The 15,785-nt window shown below is 36.4% G+C and overlaps 1 protein-coding gene across 3 annotated transcripts in view; it reads right to left on the bottom strand.

Moving 5' to 3' along the window:
* The window catches only part of Prex2 (phosphatidylinositol-3,4,5-trisphosphate dependent Rac exchange factor 2), a 262,543-nt gene that overhangs the window by 104,244 nt on the left and 142,514 nt on the right, over positions 1–15,785 (bottom strand). For 2 of the 3 annotated variants that reach the window (XM_013071229.3, XM_013071231.3), the window contains 4 exons: positions 15,424–15,560; positions 12,695–12,812; positions 4,943–5,139; positions 2,792–2,953 (listed from right to left, as the gene is read on the bottom strand). In XM_013071229.3, coding sequence (XP_012926683.2) covers positions 2,792–2,953; positions 4,943–5,139; positions 12,695–12,812; positions 15,424–15,560 — 614 coding nt within the window. The remainder of the gene's footprint in view (positions 1–2,791; positions 2,954–4,942; positions 5,140–12,694; positions 12,813–15,423; positions 15,561–15,785) is intronic. The other variant, XM_004842082.3, reaches the window with a different exon arrangement.

The raw sequence follows: 15,785 nt of genomic DNA, 5'->3' as shown, positions 1-15,785 counted from the left end.
ATAAACAAATATTGGAGATAAGACTTCAAATTTTAATGCATTGGCAGCTTATTAATAAATCATTGACCATGGCAAGATATTTAAATCCAATTACAATCATTTGGCTAACAGTCAGAAATAACACAAAGGCAGGCTATTGTGCAGATAGTTAAGCCAATTAAGTATAAAACTTATTTGGACTGAAGTTATGAAAGTTCCGTATTTACTCTTTACACTCTGCCTTTCCTTTCTCCTTCATCTAGGGTGTTATAACTTTGACATGGTGAGCAAGCTTTGACCCTGGAGAAGAGGCCAATATCCTAGAAAAAAGAGCAAAAATATAATTTGGAGAAGATTCCTAAAGAATTGTCAAGCCCTGCCCCACTAAACTCCTGTCAGGTTGAACTTCTATGTGAATGAAAAATAAATCTATCTTGTTTCATCCTCTGCTATCTTCATCTTTCATAATGCAGCTTCATCAATCTTGATTCTAGTTTTTAAATATTGTTTAGCCCTTACATATACATTTCTTTAAGCTATTTCCAGTGTTTTTGTTGGATGAAATGATGGAGATAAGTAAGAAGAAAAGCAAAGAAATGAAAGAAAATGACACAGACACAGTGAGCGGTTTGACACTTGCAATCCATCTGATCCCGTACACATCCTCTACAGATCTATCTTGATGCAGAATAACTCTTTTTCAAATGTGTTCAAAAGGAGAATAATACGAATTTGCATTTGCTTAAAGCCTTTACATGTTACTTCAAAACCCTGTCACATCCTACACAGGAAGGAGAAGTAAAAGGAGAATTTCCTCTCCTTCAATATCCAAAAAAGGCACATTTGTAGACTGTTGCCAAATGCAAGTAGGTAAGCTGAGCTCATCAGTCGTGGAAAGAGGACAAACAGACAGGTCAGCGATCCTGAGATCACTCTCGGTTATGTGACTGGACTTCAAAAAAATTAAAACAGCAATGCACACTTAAATCAAATACTACAAGACATGCTTGAAGAAAAAAATAATGATCCCTCCCTCTTTTTCCTTCATCTCAGTCTGCCTGCTGTAACCAACTAGACAGTCCCTTGGATTTTCACACATGTGCATCCCTGTTCTCATTTACACAAATACAGGTTTATTTTCACTTACAATACCAAGAACATAAAATACAGTCAAATAATATTCATTTACTGTATAACATAATATTCTCAAGTGTGGAAGTACAAAATTATAAGCAACTACACTCTTTGAGACAAAAATTTAATTACTCTCCTACTGATACAAATAAAATAAAAATTTAATTTTTATATGTTATGTTTGGAGATCAATTTTCATTAATTCTAAGTTCAAATATATATCCCCAAATCCTTCTAATTTTCTGTCTCCTCCATCTTCACTGCAGTCCAAGCTATTATCACTGCTCTCCTGGATTATCATAATTGTTTCTAACTTCTTGATTTCTCCCTTTTTACTCTTTGAAGCCTGTTCTTACAAAAACATGCCCTCTCAAAACCCTACATTAAATGATGTTATCCACCTGCTTAAAACCTTCCAATTGGTTTTGTTGGCAGAAGAACAAAATCCAATTCCTCCCAAAGCTCCAAAATGCACAATACTTCCAGAGCTCTTTGTTAGCTCCTGCTGAAGTCTCTGACTCATCTGCCCACCTGGCCTTTTCTTTCTCCTTTGGGGCCTCTGTACCACCAGTTGATTTTACCAAGATGTTTCCCCTCCAATTCAAATGGAAGGTTCTACCTGTCATTCAGAAACAAGTTTTTTAAAGAGGTTTTCTCTAGCCACCCAATCTAAAACGACCCCCGGCACTGCCCACTACACCTATTTTGATTTCCTCATAACTCTTTTCAATGTTTGAGTACCCTACTTTGTAGAGATTCATTTACTTCATTGCTGTCTCCTCCACACAAATGTGAGCATCATGAGAGGTGAAATCTTGTCTGTCTTGCTCCTGGCTATATTCCTGGTACTTAGAATAGTGTTTGGCACATAGAAAGTACTTGACAAATAAATGGCAAAATGAATATACCAATCGATCAACTTAAAATGCCTATTTTTCACATACTTTCTGATTGAGGCCTTCCATTCTTTTTGCTGGAAAAAAAGGGGAAAAAAAGGCTATCATGTAATTTTAAAATTTGACTTCAGAATTAGATATCTGCATTTAAAACCCAGTTCTTTTATGAGAAAGTAGTTCTTCATACCGCAGTTGCTTTTTTGAAAATGATGGAAATAACACACCTCAGAGGCTTGCAAAGGTTCAAATGAGGAAGTAGAGACACTGAAAACTAACACTAACCTGTCACTGGTATGGTTTGAATGCGTTGCCCCAAAATTCACGTGCTGCAACCTTACTCCCCAAATTCATTTATGAATGAACAGTACTTGCAGGTGAGGCTTTTAGGGAGTAATTAAAATTAGGAACTAAATCATGAGGTGGAGCCCTCATGATGGCGCTAGTGGCTTTAAAACAAGAGAGTGAGATCTGAGGTAGCAGGAGCTCGGCTCACCATGTGATACCCTCCTACATTATAATGCAGTAAAAAGCCCCTGACCAGATGCCAGCTCCTCAATGCTGGACTTCCTAGCCTCCAGAACCGTGGGATAATAAACTTCTATATAAACTACAGTACCTGGTCTCAAGAGTTTTCTTACAGCAACATTAAACAGACTAGGATATTTATACAATGTTACCATTACTTCAAAAATTGGTACCTGACAAATATGAGAATAGCTTTAATTGGACATTTGAATAATAATTTCACTAATAATTACATTAAGTTTTTATAAGATCTTTACCTTTTTATAACTGGATATTCTATGACGTATGTGCTCAATTCTTTTACTGCAAATGGCATTGAATTTACTCTGAAGGTCAGCAGGAATCACTTCATTTAGAGAATTAAGGTTGGTGCAGTTTTGTACAAAATGATCATCACTTTTAGCCAGGGCTTCAAGAATCTATAGTGATAAATGTACACAAAACAAAACAAACTTCAAAAGTAGACACACAAAATTTTCAAAAGTTTACACTACAGTGTGACTTTCCTGTATTGGTCTTTTCTTAGCAGCTCGCCAGGATTTCCATGTTCAGTGAGACATTGTCACTGAAGTGACCGGTCATGTCTGCCTAGAATATCAGGTTTCACCTTCTGCTGACTATAAAAGCCTTCCTGGGGAGACAAGGAGTCTTCAAAGGTTCCCTGCTGCATACATCAGTACATTCTGATGTGGGAACACATCTCTATTTTACTCAGTCACTCAAAATATTTCTTTTTCTCAATTGTGTAGTAGAACAAAAAAGCAAAGGAAAGCAATAGTGTCTTTACTTGTAACTGAGAACCAAGCACATATTGTGCAATTAAGAAATGCTCACTGAAGGGATAAATAAATGAACAGTTATCTTGGTAAAGAATAAATTAATATTTATGCAATGTCTGAGCTCTTGCTAGCTGGTAAGACCATCAAACAGTATCCATATGATGTTTACAACCAGCAAATATTCTTGTATATGTGAGTCAATTGTAAGTCTATGTGTGAGAATATATTACATCACTGAGAATTTCCAATGAATTGAAATTATGCACTATATTAATTTGCAGCATTAATGATTGTTCAGCGATCACAAGGACGGACTATACCTTTAAACAATATTTTTATAGTACTCTGCAAGACAAAATGCATCAGTGTTATATTTTCTTCAGCTCTCTTACCATCTCCACTTTTCTGTTATGCTGAAAAGGGAGATTTTGTTTAAGTACCAACATTAAAGAGAGCTGCTTTTATCCTTAGCAGTATGGTTCTGGCTAACTTTCTTAGCTTCTTTGACTTTCTTCATGTGTAAAATGGAAATGATACCTACAATACTAGTTTATATAGTTATCATATACAGACTAATGCATGTAATTTTACAAACTTGAAATAGCTGGAAAATAAGATAAAATGTAATATCCTGGCCCTGGACTCTTAGACAGATCCTATTAATTGCACAATACAGTTGAAAAGAGAGTGCACTTTGAAAATATTTACTTTATAACAACAGTGGCAAAATGATGAGATGTTTTAAAGTTGATTTTCAGAATATAAAATGAAAAGAGAAAATAATTATTTTTAATATAACTCATTTGGATTTCTATATTACCTTCTCATATGACATTTTTTTAAAAATACATGTAATAAATGGTAACTATCTCAACTAGAGGTTATTTGAAACAAGAATTAAAATTTTAAAATATAGGTATAGGATCTATATCTCATTATGCTGACTTGTAATATGTGAATTCTCAGAGGATGATATAAAAGTAGAACAAAATACTAAATCTCAGACCTACAGATGGTACAGTAAGAGCCTCTTATCTTTTAAAAGGGCCATGAAAAGGAAACATAGAGTCACCTCTTCCAAAAACATTTTATCCACTGAATATAAACTACCTTCTTGTTTCACCATCTTGGCTTTTGCCTAAGGACCTCATGGTGATATCCTTCCAAATGAGAATTCTACAAATATCTGTGGACCTATTCATAAACTGATGTCTAGGCTTCCTGCAATTTTTGACAACACACGTGAAATTTCTTACAATGTACATATTTTGTGGCTTCAAGTACTCATCAGAGTATAATGCACATTAAAAAACATAACATCCTAAAAACCATCTGAAACATAGTCACAATGCTTCACTGACTGATGCAACAAACTTAATCAGTGCAATGACCTCTTTGTCTCATCAACTAACACTTTACTGTTGAAGAGTCTCATCTAAACACTGTGCTCACAAAGGATCAATAAAAGGAAGACTGTGCCCATGCTTAATAATGGGAGAAAAGAAAAGGGAGTTGAATGAACTCTCATCTGCAACATGTACAGCCATTCCCTTTTTTAAAGCGGGGGGTGTGAGGGGCTCAATTGCTTCACTTACAACAAAGATCCTGCTGTCACAGGGTCACTCATACCTTGGCAGTTAAACTGAAGAATCCTTTGGGCTCAATCATCTTCTCCACCACATTGCACTTGATCCCAGCCGTGCTGTCATACTCGTATACCACTCCGTATTCCAGGTGGACATTGTCCACTGTCAGACTCACGTGTTCCTTCTTCCCATCAATGATGGCCATGGTGTTGAACTTGTCAATCGCCTCTGGAATACAGGCTGTTTCAAATCAGCAAATTCGTGAAGGGTTGGTTCATTTCCTTAAATAATTTTGAGTCTCTAAATAATTTTTTAAAACTTCTTTAAGGCATGGCTAAATCTGATGTGCTAAAGGAAGCATCTATTCTTGTTAACATTTTGAAAAACAACAATTTTCCAAAAAACTACATGAATGATCAAAATCTCACTACCTTAACATGACCAATATAATCTGTATAATCCACTTTGAACTGTGGACCATTTGTAGACTTATTTGTACCAATGCAAACATTATAGATATAGTTTTGTATTTCTTTTGATTGTTTATTAAACGTTTGCATGACTTAAAATCAAGGTTTCTAAAACACCCTCAAATATTAGATGAATATTTTCTCAAAGCAGCATAAACACTTTACAAAGATGGTCATATTGAAGAAACAGAAAGTATATGCAGGAATCATTTATTCAGCAGAGAAGATGCCTAAAGTTTCCAAATAGATCCTGAAGACAGAGCTCATTGAGAAAATTTGTCATTGCTTCCTGCACTAAAATTTCAATCTGAAATGTCTGCCTGTATGTTTTTTAAAACCTACAATCAATCAGCTAACCAAAAAATGCCTAACATCTCAAGTGAAAAACTGTCAGGAGACCTAACAGTAAATATTAAATAAGAGAAAATGATATTAGTATATGTAAAAAAATTCTTATAATGGGACAGTAAGCCATAAAAATTATACAGACTAAAGTAGCACATCAGTTTACCTTAAAGTGAGTAAGCCCCAAAACAGTCAGATCAACCAATCTACCTTTCAATTTGGTACCAATGCTGATTTATTTCAAATGAGGAATAAAACCTCAAGATAAGGTTCTGAGGCTTTTCTTATTTTAAACAAAAGACACTGTATATTATTATGACAGTTTTACTGCTCAAAAAGGGTGAGATATTTCTGATATTACCAAAAGATTACCAAGCATGCAGCCTTCCAAGAATGGAGGGAAAACAGATTTCCTAGGTACCTCTCATATGATCAGCATATACAGATGTAATACAATATGAAATGTATACTTGGTCTTTGGCCCATGTTCTGCAAAAAAGGCTTCCAAAATCCTTATAATCTCCCAAGCAACAGAGATGATGGGGATGTCTTTTGTTATTCATTCTAAGCTCCTTTCAAACATACCCAGGTTTATATGGATGAGGTAATCCCTGGTGAGCTCCTACCAGACTTCAAGGTGGGGACTGGTTGTCAGAGTGATCAGCAATGTGATTATGGGTTGGTAATTTCAGGGTCACCCCTAGTCCTCTGTTCAATAACCAACAGTCAGAGATAAAGTCACTCTTGTCACATAATGGACCTCTATAAAATCCCCAAAATGATAGGGATAGGAGAGCTTCCAAATCGCAGAACACAGCCACATACCAGGAGGAAGGCACACTCCAACCCTATGGGGACAGATTTCCCATGCTGGACACCCTTCCAGACCCAGAGCACCTCTCTGTCTCGCTGTTCATTTGTTATCCTTTGTAATAAATCTGTGATAGTAAATAAACTGTCTTACAGAATTCGATGAATCATTCTCACAAATTGCTGGACTCAAGAAAATATGGTAGGAAACCTGTACTTAAGAGTCCAGTTAGTCAGAAATACAGGTGAAAATTTGGGACTTGCAAAAGGCACACGAAGTGAGGGCATTCTTGACAGACTGAACTCTTTACCATGGGGCCTGTGCCAACTCCTGGCAGTCAGTATGAGAACTGAAGTGCAGAACACTCAGCTGGTGTCTGGAGAGGAGGCAAACTGCTTCGTGTGGAGGAAAAATCCCCACACATATGGTGTCAGTAATATGTGCTCAAATAGTAGATTAATTGGCTGTACTGGTTTGGAAGAAACTAGTGATATAATAAAAAACTGATAGACACCTATCAATAGTACAACTGGAAAAGCACTAGGAAAATCCAAGAAAGGACATAAGGACTCCTGTTTAAAAAGTTCTGAAGCAATAACTCAAGGTATTTGTCAAATGTAGACATAATATAATTTCCATGGTTGCCCTTGGCAAAGAAGCCACTAAATATGGACATTTGCTGCTGGAATGCTCCTCTCAGGAAACAGAAATGACAAGATCTTTATTAAAAGTATCCTCTCTCTCTCTCTCTCTCTCTCCATTGTTTGTTTCTTTCCTGACTGTCAGTGTTAGAATACAGTAAGAGTTCCTTAAATCAAGACATTTTTAGAGGATCTATGGAAATTCAAGACAAGGGGTTCTCAATGTTTTTTATAAAGTTTATTGTTACATTTTAGGTATAAAATATAGTTACATTCATCATTGAGATCTTGTACCTTCACATGATATATCTTGGTTCTTATTTTTTCCCCATTCCGCTGCCCTCCCTTTACCCCCTCCACACTTCCCTATTTTCAAAGACTTTGTTTCCATTTTTTTTCCATTTCTTATATTTTTTTCTTTTCCCTTCTTTCCTTCTCCCTACCCCTCCCACTTCCCCTACTCCTTTAGACCTTTTCTTCCTATTACACAATATCAATTATACATTTTTGATTACAATATCAAGATTTAAAGGACATTACCACAGATTTTACAGAATTTAGAAGGATATTGAAAGCATATTACAAAAATCTTTTTTGAAATAAATTTGACAACTTCTATGAAGTACCTTGGAAGACAAATTAATGAAACTGACTCTGGAAGAAATATAAAATTTGAATAGTACCTATTAAAGAAAGTATATTTCTAGCTTGAAAACCTACCTATATGACAACAACAGGGTCATATACATTTTAACTGATGAATTACATCAAACATTCAAAGCAGAAAAAAGAAGGAACACTTCTCCCCTCATTTTAGGAAATCAACATTGTGCTAATCCTAAAACTGGATAAAGATAATAGAAGAAAAAAGTATGAAAATAGATAGAAATTTGTTTAACAAAACAATTAGAAGCCAATAGCTTCTAGGCCTTTTGGCTAAGATCAAGTGTGTAGAAGTCAGATCTGGCAGTATGTAGAAAGTGGTTTTATTATAGGGATGGCAGTGTTGGTTCAGCATTGGAAGATCCAACCCTCTAAGTCATCAATTTAACAGAAGAAGGGAAAAAGCCATATGATCCTATCAGTAGTTGCAGAAAAAGTATTGGACTAAATTCTACAGCTATTCATGGTAAAAGCTATCAGGAGACTAGAAGTAGAACAGAACCTTCTCAACAGATCAAAGACATGTACTCCATACTTCCAGCAAAAACGCTTTATATGAATGGAAAAGATAAAATGATTTCTTGCTAAGGTGGGGAACAAGGGCAGATATGCCTACTCTTCATCTGTCCATTAAACTTTGAAACATAGGCCTAAACCAAAATAGTCTAGCAATAAAAAGAAACAAATAGCATAGGATTGGCAAGGTAGAGGTAAAATCTTTATATGTAGATGAAATAAATGATCACCTACAGAGAAAATACTAAGAAATCTCTAGGACCCCCTGGAACTAAATTTGAATTTGGCAAGATTAGAAAACACAAGTTATATATAAAAATTCAGGTCTAGGTATACTTGCTATAAATGAAGAACTGGATATTGAAAAAAAATAACAATGTTGGAAGACATTTATTATCTAATTTTTTTTTTGATAACGGGGATCAAACTTGGGACCTTGTCCTTGCAAGAAAGGTGGCAGAACCACTAAGCTAAATCCCTGGCCCATTTATTACCTAATTTTAAGACTTCCTCTAAAGCTACAATAAGTAAGGCAATGTTGGCATAAGGAAAGACATACAGAATAATGGAATAACAGAGAATCTAGAAATAGAACCACACATATATGGTCAACTGATTTTTGAAAGATTATTTAACATTAACATTTTATAGAACATAAACTCAAGAGCAGAGGAAAAGATAGTGTTTTCAACAAAGGATCCTAGAACACCTAGTATCCATACGTAAAAAATTAACCTCAACCCTTTATTTCCATACATAAAAATAAGTTGAAAGAATCTATGAACCTAAATATGAATCACTAAAACTATAAGACTTTAAGAAGAAATTATAAGGGAAAATGATCATGAATTTAGGGTAGGAAAGAATTTCCTAGGATATAAAAAACATAATGTATAAAAAAATTGATAAGTGAGATTCCATCAAAATTTAGAACTTTAAAAGCATTAAGAAAATGAAAAGTAGTCCTTAAACACAACATATTTAGAATATCTATAACCTACGACCAGAATATATAAAGAACTCTTACAGCTCATTAACAGACAACCCAATTAAAAAGTAGACACAAGAAGATGATAAATAGCCAGTACAGCACAAGGAAAGGTGTGCAACACTAGAATCAGAACAACACTAATCAGTATAACAAGATCGTTAATACACTCATAAGGGAGATGAAGTTAAAAGTTTTAAAAGAATAAATATCAGCCAGCTTAGGTGTGAACCAGTTAGAACTTTTTAATACTGCTAATGTGAATGTAAAATGATAAAATCATTTTGGAAAACAATATAGAAATTTCTTGCATTACTGTTAAGGACCAACAGTTCTGTTCTTAAGTTTTTACTTAAAGAGAAATGAAAACACATGTTCGTAATAGATTTGTACATACAAGTTGACTATCCCTTATCTGACATTCTTGGGGGCCAGAAGTGTTTCAGATTTTGGTTTAAAATCCACTTGATCTGCAAAGAGGATGGCTACTTCTGCTTTTTTTCAGCTTCCTGTCACATGGAGTAATGTTTTCCACCCTTTAATTTTCAGTCTATGAGTTTCCTTTTGAATTAAGTGTGTTTCTTGTATGCAGCATATTGTTGGATCTTGCTTCTTGACCCATTCTGCCATTCTATTTCTTTTGATTGGTGAATTAAGACATTAAAATTGATGGTTATAGCTGATATGTATTGACTTATTATTGTCATGACGTTTTCTTTTTGTTGGATTCTCCCCCTTTCCATTTAATTTCTTGTTGTGCCCAATAGATTCATTCTGCTGGGCTTCCTGGGGTTGTGATCCTCATTGTCTTTTCCAAGGATATTGTCTAAAAATTTTTGGAGTGCTGGTTTGGTATTCATGAAGTTCCTAAGATGCTCTTTGTCATGAAAACATCTTATTTCTTCATCAATTTTGAAAGATAGTTTTGCAGGGTACATCAATCTGGGTTTGAGGTTGTTTTCCTTTAGGGCTTGAAATATGTTATTCCAAGCTCTTCTTGCTTTGAGGGTTTGCGTTGAGAAGTCTGCTGTGATTCTGATGGACTTTCCTTTGCGTGTGATTTGTTTCTTTTCTCTAACTGCTTGTAGAATTTTGTTCTTCTGTTGGGTTTCTGAAATCTTAACTCTTATATGCCTAGGTGTAGATTTTTTTTTGATCAAGGCTAGTTGGAGTCCTATATGTCTCCTTTATCTGTATGTCAAGTTCTTTTCTCCTGCTTGGGAAGTTTTCTGCCATCACTTCTGTGAACAGTTTTTTTATGTCATCTGCACTCTCTCCTGTTTCTTCATTGACTCCAATCAGTCTTATGTTATTCTTCTTTCCATCATCTAGCAGCTGCTGGATTGCTTTCTCGTGGTCCCTTAATATTTGAAAGTGATTTTTCTTTTCCTGTTCACCAATTGCCATCTTGTCTTCTATATCTCAAATTCTGTCTTCACATTGGCTCATTCTGCTGCATAAACTTTCAATGGAGTTTTTAATCTCCTGGAAATCTGTTTGCATCTGTTTTATGGATTCAATTTGTTTCCTTTGTTGGGATTCCATCATGTTCCTCAGATCTTCTATTTTTTTTATCTGTGTTCTCTCTAGATTTATTAATCATGTCTTGCACTATGAGCACAATCTCTGCTGTTATCTAAGAAATTATTTTTGATTTCATTTTTTCCAGATCCTTTTTTGTAGCCAGTTCAGGGATTCCAGGTCGTTGAGTATCAGCTTGTTCCATCTCCTATCCCTTTGCAGTTGCCTTATGTGATCTGGAAGTCTGGTTTTGAGACTTATTTATGTATCTTCTCATTTCAACAGATGCAGCCTGCTGTGCCTTTGTTGAGGCAACTTTTTGCTCACCTATTGTTCTTTAATTCTCAGCATACCACCAAGCAGCCTTTACTCTGCTGCTCACCAGTACACCAATTCCTGGGTTCACAGTGGTGGTCTTCTAGATCCCTGAGCTGACCTGTTGTCTGGGCAGGCTTCCGGCTGGGGCCTGTGCACACTTGGGATAGTAGCTAGGTGTGCCTCTGGGTAGGGCCCCTATGTAGCTGTTGTCTGGGAGGATCTTTGGCTGGGGGCTGTGTCCCCCAGTTTCTGTTGTATGAGCAAGCTTCTGTCTAGGGTCTCGTGCACTTACTGATGGTATGGGGCAAACCTCTCGCTGTTGCTTGTGTGCCTGTGCAGCTCTTTTCCAGGAGGGCCCTTGGCTTGTGCCAGTGTACCCCAGCCTCTGGGGTCGGGGTGGAGCCCCAGCTGGGATCGCTTGCAGCCGTGCCACTCTGGTCCACACCACTGCTCCCCCAACTAAGGTGGTCTGATACGGCTTTATTGACAAGATTTTCTTCACTTTTCCGGTGGGCTTTAATTTTCAAGGAGCCTCAAAGAGGCCCTCTTTCTGTTGTTCACTTCTACTCTATCTTCTCGAGCTTAGAACAATGTCTTTTATGACCCCTGCAATTCTGAGGTGTGGATCCAGGTAATGACTCAGCACAGCCATGGGGGGGGTGCTGGCACCCACGTGGCTCACCTCCTTGGCGCTTGGGGGGGGGAGGCTCTGCTTGGCACTCTGGAGTGGTGGTATGGTGGCCAAAGAGACTCATCTTCTTGGCACTGGGGAGGGTCTCTGTTCCTCAGCACTCTGGGCCAGTGGTACGGTAGCCTGAGAGGCTCACCTCCTCGGTGAGTTCACAGAGGTTTCAGTCCATAATCAGCCAACTCCAAGGCAAGGACAACAAACAGGCATGGCAGAGCAGAAACTACACGGCACACACAAGGCAGCAAAGGTAACCTAGGGCTTCTCAAATTTTAATGAGCATCTAAATCAGATCTTGTCACTATAGTGATTCTGATTGGCAATTCCAAGTGGGGCATAGTTCCTGCATGGTTATCAAGTGCAGTGATGCTCCCAGTGGTGCAGCTTCTGCCAGTTTGTGCACCACACTGGAAATGCAAACTCTAAGCAGCTTTTAACTCCAAACAGGGAAACAGGACATAACTTGGGTCTGAATCTCCACTCTACCACTTAAGTAGTTTGAAGAAGGCCTTTGAACTATGTAAGCCTCAATTTCTTCTCCTTTATAAAAGGGATAGGGATGATCATACCTACTTGATGAAGTTTTTTGTTTTGATGACTAAATAAAAATTTCACGTAAACCACTTAAAATTTACCTACTAAACAGGATCTAGCTATTTCATGTTAGCTACTAGAAACTGCTACTTATATATTTGGCATGGCACCTATTTGGTGACAAAGACTTAAGATTGAAAGATAAAGCTTAAACATATAAGATCATTAAGATTTGAGAGTAGACACAGGCAGAGAAGAAAATGAAACAACCAGCAAGTGAGAAGAAAAAAAGCCACATACCTTCTACTTTGCAGTCAAAAGCATCCCCTGCTTCCTCTCCAGGGGCTTTGGAGTTAGACTTTTGGAGATCCTCTTGAGCACTCTCAATGCTGTCATAAACCCACTGTATGGAATCTTGCTGGAAATGAAGGGGAAAGAAACCTCAGAAGAATCAGTGCTTCCTAAAGTGAACATCCACTTCATAAAACCTGCTTTAGAAGAAGAGTTGATCATCTCATTTATTCCTAACTTGTGTAAAATTACTAAAATTTAAAAGAGAAAAAACACCAACATAGGAATGGAAATTCAAAGGCAATTTAATAAAATGACATTTTTCAAGCTTAAATTTCTTTTTATGTAAATTTATTTTCCAAAGATGTGTTCCAAAGAACTGCCTTATATAAATGTCTCAAGTATATCATAAAATGATATAAATTACACCTTAAATAAGCAAAAATTGAATGGAAAACTTTTTGATGAATCAATTATCTGTCATTGTACAAATCACTTAGTCTCCTAATAATCACATATATTTTAATACATTTAATGCTGTTTTGAAATAAACCAATACGAACACTACAAAAACCACTTTTATTTCACTTGCTTCCAAGTCATGTAACTATCTTTTAATTCTTCTATGTCATGAATAATTCTATATTTTAATTGAAACAGCAGTTCCAATCTTATTTGGAGAATGAACAGAGATGAAATGGCTACCAAATAAATGCCTCAAGGACTGCATTACTTTAAGGTTTATAGTTTTCCCAGAGAAGATGATAAATCAAATCAAACTGTGTCACTGAAATGTGGCTCAATATGTAGTATCCACTTTTTCTCTTGCATCAGCTTCACAATTGTTTGTTATATTGCTATAAATTATTAAGTAATAGTTAAGAAGTTCAGAGTGTAATGTAGCTTGGTGGTAGAGTATGTGCTTAGTATGCACAAGGCCTTTGATTCTATCCTTAGCACCAAAAAGAAACAAAATAAACAAAAAATGCTTGCTAATCTAATCACTGTTGTGGCCACCAATGTGCCATATCCAAAGTATCCACAGCTTCAGTTTTTCTTTCCCACACTACCGTGGGCCTGGCATTGTGACTCAATTTTTCCAAAGGAACACTCATAAGTACCTTCCAAGTAGAGGGATTATTTGCTTGTAATATTCCCTCCTGAAATCCAGACACCGTGCAGAAAGGGAAATTCTGATGGAGTCTCTAAGGGGAAGCCATGTACAGGATTTCTGAAGGCATCCCAACATATAAAGTAGGATTCTATGAGGAGAGGAACCAGGTACTCAGGCAGCTCCAGAAAAAGCCACAGCAGTAACTTCATGGGAATCACCACACAGTCAAATAGAAACAGATAATCGCTGCTATTTTAGGCCACCAAGATTTGGGGCAGTCTGTTTTGTTGTAATAGAAACCTCAGAGAGCATGTTCTATCTACTTTATTGCTCTTTTCAATCATCTCACTGATCAACATCTCTCCCAGAGGCAGTCAAGAAGAGTGACAAAGAAAACAATGCAAATATTTCAGTTTGGATCCTTATTAAAATTCTGGTGAAAGGAAAAACCTTTGATAATTTCAGATGAGTCTTCTGAAAAGTGCATTCAATCAGGTAGTTCGACAAATATTTATTGAGCTACTATCAATCAGTGAAACCTAAACTCTTTGTATAAGTTCCAATTTGCTATGCTAGTTTTGATCTTATTAGAAAGCAGAATTAATAAGTAATTTCCATGTAAGTTCACTATTTTGCAGGACATCAGGACTATGATGAAACAGCCATTTTTCTTCCTGGTTTGGAAACAAAGTCATATTCTCAAATCCAGAAGAGTATTTCCCATTCATGACAAAAAAAAATACAAAGTCTCGCCTTTAAAATCCTTTCTGGGGGCTGGGGATTTAGCTCAGTGGTTTCGCAGCCTGCTGCGCAAGTGCAAGGACCCAAGTTCGATCACTGGTACCAAAAAAAAAAATCCCTTCTGCATCTAGATGATTACATTGAAAGAAATTTCTGTTGCAGTTCATTTTTCACTTTTTATCATGAGATAATAAAACCTGCTTATAAATCATGTTTCCAATTTTATCTTTCTGTTGCACTTAGGCATCAAAGGATAATGCTTAAAATTTTAAATACTGGCAAGTACATTTTCATATCTTCTGTTAAAAGCTAAGTCCAATTACCTAAATAAATATATACAAAAAACACAAACTATAAAACTCACAGTTTTTACTTTTTCACACAAATCTTGTAATGAAGTGTATTTATAACTCGTATATTCAGACGGATACACAATGATCATTATACATTCTAAAGAAACAGCTCAAACCTTTGGATTTCAATTTGATAATTTTTTTTTGAGACAAGGCCTCACTATGTACTTTCAGTTGGCCTTAAACTCACTATGTAGCCCAGGCTGGCCTCAAACTTACAGCAATCCTCTTGCCTTGGCTTCCTAAATGCTGGGATTACAAGCTTACAGGAGTGTGCCCAAGTGTGGCAATGTGATAAACTCTTATCAAAGTGAATAGGAAAATACCCTAGAGCACTTTTTAAACAAGTAATAATATTGAAACAATAAAATGCAACCATTTAAACACAGTTCTAATTAATTATGCAGGTAGAAGTCATTATGAGATTTACAATGCTGTGCTTAAATTTGAACTTAGAACTGGAAACTGCCAACATCTCTGGTGCTACCTCATCCTGTCCCCTAGACCTTCTAAGCAAGTTTTCAGTTTACCTTCATTGGACGCTTGTACTTCCTGCAGGCTGTCACGTGTGCGATGACACTGGCATGTGACTCTTTGCTGACATTGATGCCATTTACTTTGATAATACACTGTCCAGGTTGAAGGCCAGCTGCTGCAGCCACAGTGCCTTTAAACACAAATGGGAAAATTGCCAAAACAGAATTTCAAGATAAGATTCATCTTTATCATATACAGAAAAATGGAAGCAATTTAAAAACACAATAAAGATCTAGTTAGTATGTTCCTGATAAAGTTGGTTCTGCTAGCACTGCCCTCTCAACTTTTTCTGGCTTTCTCAATTCACCATTCAAGCTATGATTAACAGAATATTTTCCTGCCTCCCTAAGAATTA

Source organism: Heterocephalus glaber, unplaced genomic scaffold, assembly GCF_053883595.1.
Source record: "Heterocephalus glaber isolate CG9 unplaced genomic scaffold, H.glaber_assembly_v1.0 deba00001553, whole genome shotgun sequence".
NCBI lineage: Eukaryota > Metazoa > Chordata > Mammalia > Rodentia > Bathyergidae > Heterocephalus > Heterocephalus glaber.
This window is presented reverse-complemented; position numbering and strand designations above follow the sequence as displayed.